The sequence below is a fragment of the Spermophilus citellus genome (genome assembly GCF_964194105.1).
Source record: "Spermophilus citellus genome assembly, chromosome: 11".
In the NCBI taxonomy this organism is placed as follows: domain Eukaryota; kingdom Metazoa; phylum Chordata; class Mammalia; order Rodentia; family Sciuridae; genus Spermophilus; species Spermophilus citellus.
Genome location: NC_138192.1, coordinates 77,695,083 through 77,705,958, shown reverse-complemented (window position 1 = coordinate 77,705,958; position 10,876 = coordinate 77,695,083). Strand labels below are relative to the sequence as shown.

At 33.3% G+C, this 10,876-nt stretch overlaps 2 protein-coding genes across 9 annotated transcripts in view; one reads left to right on the top strand and one right to left on the bottom strand.

Moving 5' to 3' along the window:
* The window catches only part of SCRN3 (secernin 3), a 32,181-nt gene that overhangs the window by 5,324 nt on the left and 15,981 nt on the right, over positions 1-10,876 (bottom strand). For all 8 annotated transcript variants that reach the window (XM_081262247.1, XM_081262249.1, XM_081262248.1 and 5 more), the window contains exons 6-7: positions 3,509-3,671; positions 2,386-2,566 (exon numbers count right to left, since the gene is read on the bottom strand). In XM_081262247.1, coding sequence (XP_081118373.1) covers positions 2,386-2,566; positions 3,509-3,671 — 344 coding nt within the window. The remainder of the gene's footprint in view (positions 1-2,385; positions 2,567-3,508; positions 3,672-10,876) is intronic.
* The window catches only part of GPR155 (G protein-coupled receptor 155), a 79,531-nt gene that overhangs the window by 54,701 nt on the left and 13,954 nt on the right, over positions 1-10,876 (top strand). The window lies entirely within an intron of this gene.

Genomic DNA, 10,876 nt, shown 5'->3' with positions numbered 1-10,876 from the left:
AGTCAACTGAGAAGGGCTGGGGCTGGGGCTCACCGTAGCGCACTTGCCTGACATGTGTGAGACACTGGGTTCAATTCTCAGCACCACATATAAATAAATAAAAGAAAGGTCTATCAACAACTAAAAAAAAAATTTTTTTTAAATCAACTAAGAAATAAGCTATGAAAAAAACCCAGCCAAGTCATTTAATATTTATACCAATAAATATAGAAGATTTTCTATCTTACTAGTAATCAAGAAATGTAAATTAAAACTATCAGTAGGACTGAGTCTCCCTAAAACAAAAAAGTAGTTATAGAGTCAGAACTAGAACACAGCTTATTGATACCACCCTCAAATTACATTATTTTTCCACGACTTTATATTGTCAATCAACAATAAACATCTTTTAAACAGTAACAGCTTCTAATGTTTTTAAACATTTATTTATTTATGTATCTTTAGTTTTAGGCGGACATATTATTTTTTTTAATGTGGTGCTGAGGATCGAACCCAGTGCCTCATGTATGCTAGGTGAGCACTCTACCACTGAGTCACAACCCTAGCCCCGAGCTTTTCATTTTTATCCCAAAATTATTTTGTAATTCCAATCAGCAATTTAATTTAGTTTAACAAATATTTAATACTAACTCTATAAAACTCACCTCCCAGAAGCAGTATAATGGGGAAAAGAGAAGTGAAAGCTCATGAGAGCAATTATGAGCAACAAAGGCTGTGTGGAAACTGCACAGGAGGAGTAAAGGGACCCAGTAGAAGTTCCTGAAGCATAACACTAAGGGACTTGAGCAAAGGCCAAAGAATCAGAGTGCTCATCATTGTTCACCACACTGTTCTGAGTGTGGAGAATGAGCTAAGCACATAGGAATGATAGACACCTCAGGCCCAGTGAATTGGGCCCCAGTCAGCATACTAAGTGGGTTCCTATTGCTTGCCTCTCATTTCACACCACTAAGCTACAAAACAGTATTTAGACTGTAGACCAGATGTGAAAACAAACTGGTCCCCAATAAAGCAGAATCAGCATTAAGAATTCTTAGCAAATAGGAAGTCTGGCAAAGTGCTTCAAACAAAAGCAAAATAGTGAAGTGAGGGGAAAAGGCAGATAACTATGCAAACATATTACAGGCAAAAATGAGTAATTACCTGGAGGAAAATTAATTTAATTGATTTAAATGTAGACAGATGTAAATGCCTAGATCTTGGAAAAGTTAAAGGATTATATAGCAAGAAAAATCAGCAAGTGGTAAAAATAGCCAAGAAAAGATATAGGATGGTTAATCTTTTCCTTCATTGCAGGTTGTCAATTGATAGTTGCCTTTAGACAGCACTTGTACTTTCTTTTTTTTTTTTTTTTTTTTTTTGCAATGCTGGGTGGGGATCAAACCCAAGGCCTCATCCATACATGCTAATGCATGCTAAGCAAGTACTCTACTATTGAGCTACAACCCCAGCCCCATTTCATTCTTATGGGGGAGAGAGGGGAGTTGGATGGGCAAGGGATAGGGAGGGCTGAAGAGGTATATTTTATAAAATTAACTTTCAATCTATGTCAGAAAATAAATACATCTGCTTATTTCTGGAGATTTCGGGTGACATGTTGCTCTTTACAATGTTCACATTTTTAAAATAATAAGCATATATTATTTTTTTAAAAAACAACTTATTATTTTAAGTCTATGAGGCCTTTAATCTCTTTCAATTAATTTTCATCTGCAGTTGTAGGATTAAGATTTACTGCCCTTTAGAGTCTTTGTAATTTTTGGTGTGAGATACTAAGCTAATTACTAAACCTCTCTCCTAGTCTTGGATTCCTTATCAGTAAAATGGAGATAACAATAGTACCTATCTCAAAATGATTGTGCAGTTTAATAAAATAATCCATATAAAATGGTATATAATAAGTGCTCAATAAATGTTAGTTATTGTTATGTTTAAAATACTAAATTTCTCTAAAATAATCACAACACACATATTCTTAACCAAAAGTAAAAATAATACAGCTTTACAATAGTAATAGCATCTACACTATTTCTTTTTTTTGGGGGGGGGCAGGGAAGAGGGTACCGGGGATTGAACTCAGGGGCACTAGACCATTGAGCCACATCCCCAGCCCTATTTTGTATTTAAAGACAGAGTCTCACTGAGTTGCTTAGCACCTCGCTGTTGTTGAGGCTGGCTTTGAAATCCAATCCTTCTGCCTCAGCCTCCCACGCTGCTGGGATTACAGGCAGGCACCATCATCTCCAGCAGCATCTATACTATTTATAAACCTACTTTTTACATGAAGGAAAGAAATTGGTTCTTCAATGTTTAAAATTCAGATTGAATCATACTTTAAACTATGCTAATGATACAACAAATAATATAATATAATTATAATAATACCTCATTATTATTTATTACTTCCAAAGCCTGTTGGTGATTTTGGTAGAGTGGGTGTCTTCTGTCAGGCTTACTCTTTAAGTGCAGCTTCTTTTTAACTGGATTTTCAAGTTCAAATGTTGGTGAACTGGTATCCAACAGTTGTGAAATATGTGGCACAAATATGAAAGGCTTAAAAACTGATCTAGAAGAAAGACACTTCATTAAATTGACATGTCAAAATGTTTAAAAATTCAACATTATTCTAAGTTTTCCAAGATTCTCTTAGAGAAGTTTCTGTTAATGATGCTACATAAGTAAGTTGTTCCATCATATTAATTATGCTTATGCCCAATTCCCAGTGTACAGTGTGATCTCATTTATGGCAAGGACAATGCTTAATTTAGGGCTGCATTCATACTGACCTACTGAGAGCACAGCACATACACCATGTCAGTGAATGAACAGTTTTCCATTTCCTAAGGTAAGAACAATCCTCAGTGTTATAGACTGAGGATTATAACTTGGGGTGAAAATCAGCACAAGTGTTAATGAGGGGACACAGGTTTCACACTCTAACTTCTTGAAATATCTTTATAATATGAAAGTCTATAACATTAAGGGATAGCAAGTACGAAATCATTTCTAAATGTAATGTGGTGTTAAATTTGGTAAGAGATACAAATGACTTGAATCAAGATAGTCTATAAATAAAGTCCTAAAGATACAACTTGAACTACTGATAGTTTAAGTTTTATATGTATATGTTTTCTATATGTACATAAGTAAATCTAGCACAACTACATTACTTATTCAATTTACTAACTTATAAATCATCTAATGTCATTAATGTCTGAAATCTGAGTAGAAAAACCAATCTACCTTCTTTTCTTGACAATGTTAAATATATTTGTAGGAAAAAGGAGTACAGATAAGGGTAAATACAAAACTATAAGCCTTTTCTTCCCATAAAAAATGAGAACAGTTACACGTATATGGAAATTGCAATCTAAAATTGGCCCAGAAAATCCACCAACAAGTTGTCTTATTTATGTAACAAAAATTTAGTCTCACAGAATTATCAACACACTATGATTCTTCCCCATACCATGACCACTTGCTAGTTCACAGTATTTTGTGACTTTACCTCTCAGGATCAGGAGTCCCTGTAAAGAAATGAATGCAAGGAAGGTTGGAATCTTGAGGTAAAACAGAAACCATGCTTGCAGTGGTCAGGAATTCTCCCTCCATATTAATGCCACTTGGTTTATCTCGGAGAATTTCCATCATTGTTTCAAATGTAATGTTTCCTAGGGAAATAATTTTAAAATCCATCACATATGTTTGCATACATAGATACTTTACAATTACAAACTGCTTTCTCTACTGATAATATAGGAGATATCAATCTTGGTATAAATGAGATATCAACTATAAAGAAACTCTGTTTCAACAGCACATTGTCACAGAAAGATATTTTCTTTTAAATATAAAATATGCAAAATCTCAAAAACATTCTAATACGTAAAAACTTTGTAAGCAAAAGCAATCAATAGTGTAAAAATACATTCAATCCTATTGCACATACAGAATTTTTAAGGCATATTTAGTAATGAACTGATGATATTTCAATAATTATTATCTGAGCCTGTCCATTCAATCAATAAAAAATATTGTATTTAGTTTCCAATATTATAAAAGATTATTTTTATAAAATAAAACATTATTTTTCCTATATTAATTTTTGTGTCTGACATTAATAATCTTACATGAAAGTGTGGGCTAGAACTTGAAAAAGAATGAAGATGACAAAACATATTATGGTTAATGGAATTTGGGTGTACATAATCCTGCTGGGCTACTTTAAAGATTAAACATCCATGTGTGAGATGAAATATGTATGTGATGATATATTGCATGTGATTATACTGTTTTATGCTTTTATATTTAATGTTTATTGTTTTTCAGAATTCTCTTGAGGAAAATAGAAAAAAATTATTTTCTATCTTTAGTAAATATAACATGTCCCTGGTTACACTGAGTTTCAGAATTCAGTATTTGGAAAGCATCACAAAAATTTTTTTAAAGTCATTGATGTTTTCAGACAGCTCTGTTCCTTGCTATATACATTTATAGTCAAAGATGTGGCTCAGAACCTTAGAGTAACAACAACAACAAAAAAAAAAAAAAAAAAAAAAACCCTAACCTACCTGATGTAGTTATTATGGTTTGGATATAAGGTATTTCCCAAAAGCTCCTGTGTGAAGGCAGGAATGTTCAGCAGTGAGAGGATTAGACTGTAAGAGTTGAAACTTAATTAGTGGATTAACCCACTTGATGGATTAATAATTTGAATGGACTAGTTGGGCAGTAACTATAGGCAGGTGGGAATGACTGGAGGAATTAGGTCTCTAGAGGTGTACCTTTGTATTTGTCCCTGATCCCTCTCTGTCTGCTTCCTGGACATCATGAGTTGAGTAGTTTTCTTCCATCAGCCCTTCCACCATGATGTTATGCCTCACCAAGAGCTCAGAGCAGTGGAATCAGCTGAGACCTCTGAAACTGTGAGCCAAAATAAACTTCCTCCTCAAAGTTGTACTTGTCAAGTATCTTGGTCACAGCAATTAAAAAGCTGACTAACACAGCAGTCCTAACAAAAATAGCTTGTTTTTCTTCTGACCTATCATTAATTTTCTTCTGCAAAATTTATCACTCCAAATTCCTCCTAAATCAAAATCAAATTCAAACTCCTGAAAATTAAAACTTACTATTAAGCTCAACTGAAACGACCTTTTCCTCTCCATCTATAAGCATTACTAATCTTTTGTTTATTTGTTGTAGCCCCATCATTAGATTATACATTCCCTATAGAAAAGGATGATATTTCCCTCTGTTTAGTTCTCATTTATTAAAAAAAAAAAACATTTTGGGGAATCTATTAGGTGCCAGGCACTGTCATAGAAACTAGAGGTGTATCTATATAGAGATATAAATATGATGAGATATATCTCTTCATGAATATGATCCAATTTCAACTAAAGTAACAACAGTTAACAAGTCATTGACAATCTCTCCTAAAAAGTTTCAGAATAGGCTTAAAAGTTTTCCTTTGAATATAAGAAATTCTCATTATCAAAAGAAAACTGATGGGCTGGGGATGTGGCTCAAGCGGTAGCGCGCTCGCCTGGCATGCGTTCGATCCTCAGCACCACATACAAAAACAAAGATGTTGTGTCCGCCGAGAACTAAGAAAAAATAAATAAATATTAAAATTCTCTCTCTCTCTCTCTGTCCCCCTCTCTCTCACTCTCTCTTTAAAAAAAAAAAAAAAAAGAAAAGAAAACTGACACCAGAAAAGACTACTACTCAAAGTAACACATTTAAAATGAGAATCAAAACTTCATGGTAAATAATGGAGTAAAAAGGATTGATTGAACTTTTAATGTAAAATATAAATATTACAGAAATAAGTTTATATAAACTTACAGAAAACAATTTAGTTTGAAATTTTAACATGCTAATTCTTAGAACAAAGAATGCAGTATAATTTTTCCAACAAAATTTTAAGAGAATACAACTTTATTTGACTATTGCAGGATGATCATAAAGACAATTTTCACAAAAATATTTGAGGATTACATCAAGTTTCTTAACCCATCATTTCCCATCATCCAATAATGGGTTGTCACTCTCTTAATCCTTTAATACTGAAGTCACTTTCTTTGAAAGCACTTGGTCATATTACCATCCTTAGTTTTCTCTTCAATTAATAGGTCTAACTCTCTATCCACGTGATATTTGTCATTGACTTTGTATGAGACTTTTCTTGGGATAAACTGAAAAAATATTATAAAATTCATTGGCAAAAATGAACATTCAAGAATTTCCAGAAATAAAAAAATTAAATCAACTAAAAATAAAATAAAATATATGATTATTTAAAAAATTGCCAGGTTAATTCTGAAAAAGCAGAGTAATAAGGAGGTATTTTTCATGTCACATAAAAAACAGTATTATAAATTCTCTCATATTGTTCTCTAGCTCATAAAACAGGTTTTGAGGGGCTGGCGATATAGCTCTGTAACTCAGAGGTAGAGTACTTGCCTAGCATGAATGAGGTCCTGGGTTCAATACATAGCACTGAAGAAAGAAAGAAAGAAAAAGAGAAACTGGGTACCATGGGGCACACCTATAATCCCAGCTACTTGGGACACAGGATTGCAAGTTAGGGGCCAGGCTGGGTAACTCAGCAAAACCTGTCTCAAAATTAAAAGAGGGATGGGGTATAGTCAGCCTAGCATACTTGAAAAACGTTCAATTCCCAGGACTGCAAAAAAAAAAAAAAAAAAAAAAAAAAAAAGTCAGGTTCTGACTGTTTCAGATGTTCATTCATAGTTTTAAATAGGGAGATTTCCACTACTCCAGTTATTATAGTTATTCCTGGAAGAAGGTAAGTCTAATTCCAAGTACTCCAACACAGGTAGCAGTATTCTTTTAACCACTCCATTATTATGCCTCCAATTTATTAAATACATCAGTTTTTTCTTACCCAGAAATAGTACCAGGTTCTTAATAACAATAATGAACATGGTATATCCATATTGTAACAAGTACAGTTTGTTTGTTTGTTTTTTAAGTAATAAAACATAGTGTCTGCCATCAGGTATTTCAGATAAATTATGTGGAAATATTTAATTGTTGCCTTAAAATCAGTTTTTGGTTTTGTTTTTGATTGTACCCAGGGGTGCTTAATCACTGAATCACATCCACAGCCCTTTTTATTTTTTATTTTGAGACAGGGTTTTGCTACATTGCTGAAGCTGACTTTGAACTTACTATCCTCCTGCCTTAGTCTCCCAAACTGCTAAGAATACAGGCGAGTATCACCATGCCCAGCTAAACTTAGTTCTAAAGAAATAAATAACTTTCATTTAACGTGGTTGATTGACCACAAGTTTTTGTTTGTTTGTTTGTTTGTTTTCCTCTCTCCCAAAACTCTACAGTTTTGGGGCTGGAGATATAGCTCAGTGGTAGAGCACATGCTTAGTATGCACAATGCCCTGGATTCAATCCCCAGCACCAAATAATAAACACAACATTTTACAATACTTACCAGAAAGAAATTTTAAAATGACGTAACTCACAAAGATAAAGAGAATAGGAAAAGCAAGAATCTCCCCACACCATTCCCCTAACATGGGGATTAAAAGAAAAAGCTTCACTGGGAGCAGTGGTGCATGCCTATAATCCCAGTGGAAGGCTGAGACAGGAGGATTGCAAGTTCAAACCCAGAGTTTAGCAATTTAGCAAGGCCCTAAGTAACTCAGCAAGACCCTGTCTCTAATAAAATACAAAAAGGGTTGGAGATGTGATTCAGTAGTTGAGTGCCCCTGGGTTCAATTCTGGGAGGGAAGATGGAGGGAAGGAAAGAAAGAAAAGAAAAAGCTCATAGCAAGTCTATACCCAAAATATGATTTTTGTGATACTTCAAAAGAAAATTAACTTTCATATACAATAACCTAATGTTCTGTCATCAGTTAATCATGCAACTTACCAACAATTTTATGGTAATGAAAATAGATTTACACAAGTCCATATTCTATCTGGTTTCTTCACAGTATAACCATGACTTCAAATTCAAACAAGAAAAATAACTTACTGAATTTATAGGTAACTTGTTATACAAGTCATAATTTTCTGTTAATTTTGAAAAACGCAGGAAGAAAAAAGGGTATTACCCAAAAAGCACCTTTAATGTTAAAACTCAGCAATAAAACAAAAGCCTACCATCCATACTGATCTACTACTACCAGATACATAGCTCCAATACCTAGTGAGATTTAAAAATGATTCAAGTCTAAATTCCTATAAATGCAAGTTTTAATAAAAACAGTGGTAGAACATAACACTGTGATAATACAAGTATTACAAAAATGTTTTCTGTATTCAAAACCTACAATTCTCAAAATGAAAGGAGGATTTACATGATCACTGGAGTAGGGTAGCTATAAGTAATCCACTAGCAAGCATTGAATAAGTACTGAGACTGCAGTGGCAGGGTTCAGTAAAATAAATGCAAAACACAGGGTGCAATTTCATTGCAATTTAAACTAGTTATTTAAAATACATGAGTGAATATAGATACAATTTGGATATACATGCAGCACAGTTAATAGCCATCAGGTAGGGATGGTTAGAAAGGAGAAAGGTAGGCTCTTCTATCTAGAAAAATTAGCCATAATGTACTAGTGGACAATTTTCTATGAAAGAATTGGAAATACATTTATTCTTTTGGCAAAGCACAGAAAGCTAGATGAACTATACTTCACACTTGAAAAAAATAAGCTTCATGTCAGATGCATATATTAATATATTCATGTATAACTATCAAATCTACAATTCAGTATTTTGTAGTTAAATATAACAAGTATTATGATGCACTGGGTAATTAATGTTTTATTATTTCTATTTGGTTTTCTTCCTTTTGTCCAATTACTCTAAACCTTACATTGTTGACATTTTCCTTTCCATCTTAATTATGCATTGTTGTTCTTCATTTTTAAAAATTATCTGCTAATTTTATTTCCTGGACTTTAAGTTTACTGCCTGAAAAAAATACACAACAGTGATCTTTGCTAAACTACCTAGAAGTTACAATTTAATTCAATTCAACCAATGATTCTTAATTAATCATTTCAACACTTATTAAGCACACACAACATAGTAGTACAAGACATTGAGCTAGGTATTAAGAGAAAAATAAAGGTAAATTTAAAAAGCCCTTTTTTCAGTTTCATAGAGAATATAAATGAAGAGCACAAATACATGTAGTTTTCTCATTTGTAAAATGAAGATGATATCTACTTCATATGGCTGTTTAAAAAGAAAATGTAAGTGAATAACTTAATACAGTACCTAGCCCTGGATAAGTTTGCAATAAATGAGAGTTGATGCTGCTACAACTTATTTTTAATCTACTTTTATAAAAAGTCTAAAATTGAAATATTTAGTATAACATGCTGTATCATTTTTTTATATACCTATACCTATGGAAAAATAGTTTAAATATACTTATAAAATGATAAATTAGCTGGGCATGGTTGTACACACCTGTAATCCCAGTGGCTCAGAAGGCTGAGGCAGGAGGATCAAAAGTTCAAAGCTATACTCAGCAACTTAGCGAGGCCCTAAATATCTCAGGAAGATCCTATCTCTAAATAAAATACAAAAAAGGGCTGGGGATGTGGCTCAGTGGTTAAGCGCCCCTGTGTTCAATCCCAGTACTAAAAATAAATTAATTAATACATAAAATAAAATGATAAACTAACATTAAGAAACTTTGTAGAAAATGTTTCAAATTTTGACATTGTTTTAGAAATTAAAATATAAGATATTAAATACTTTGAAAAATAACTAATGTGAAATTAATTTGTTTAATGAATACTTGAAAAAAGCAAATATCAATCACTGACTGACCCATCTGAGTAGTTGGTATCTGATTGATTTATAGAACCTGTTGGAGACCAGCTCCAACAGGGGGTCTCAGGAGACGAACGGATGGTGAGGAGTCGGCAAAAGAGGGGTGGAGAAACAACACAGACACCAAAGTGAAGGTGTTGATCCCAATCTTTACTTGTGAAGTTGATCATATATAGTTTTCATTTTGGCAGGCTCACAGTACTTTGTGGTTACAAAACAGGAATCATTATTCAAAGAAACAAAATATTACGTAGGTACAATTAGAATAGAAGAATGTATCTTGGCTTATGCATAAGCAAGCATTTGTACTTTCAGTTCACGTTTTGCTTTGAGCTGTTTCTGCTTAGTTAACGTTTAATAATAGTTAGAAATGTCCCAAACTATTGGTCTATACCTTGACTATTCTTTCTTGACTTACTGACTGGAACCGGTGCCATGGTTATGGCAAGTGGTTGACTCATTATTAATTTTAATCAAACAAGAGTAAGAGCACAAACCATTGTGCATAGGAACAAGAACAAGTTGCCCAGTAGTAAGCACTAATCTGTCTTCTTAACATTAATTTTTCTTCTCTAGATTGTAATTTAATTTCTCAAAAACTTCCTTGACAGGAATACAGGGAGTTTTTCATTAGACATTAACAATTTACGCTCCACAGCTGAATCATTGCATTTAGAGCAAACAGATCTATTCTTTAGAAGTAGTTGCATTAATTGGGAAAGTCATGTTTTTTCCTTCATACTTAATGGTCATATGAGAAATCGCAACTATACTTATTAAAGGAATACAAAAACAAATCAGCCCATTCCCAGAAACATACTGTGCTCCTCCAGAGGATGGACGCCTTGCGCCATCCACCTCAGTAGGGCCTTGCCATTGCCTGAGTCAGGGGAGGGGCGCAGCAAGAACCATTTTATTCTTTAAGTGAAGGAGGATAGAGTAGTCACATGTTTTTATTAGCAAAATGACTCTTTTAGCTATTATCTGCTACTCAGTAATCTAAATAAAATTTATTCTGCCAGAATTATTTGGTAGC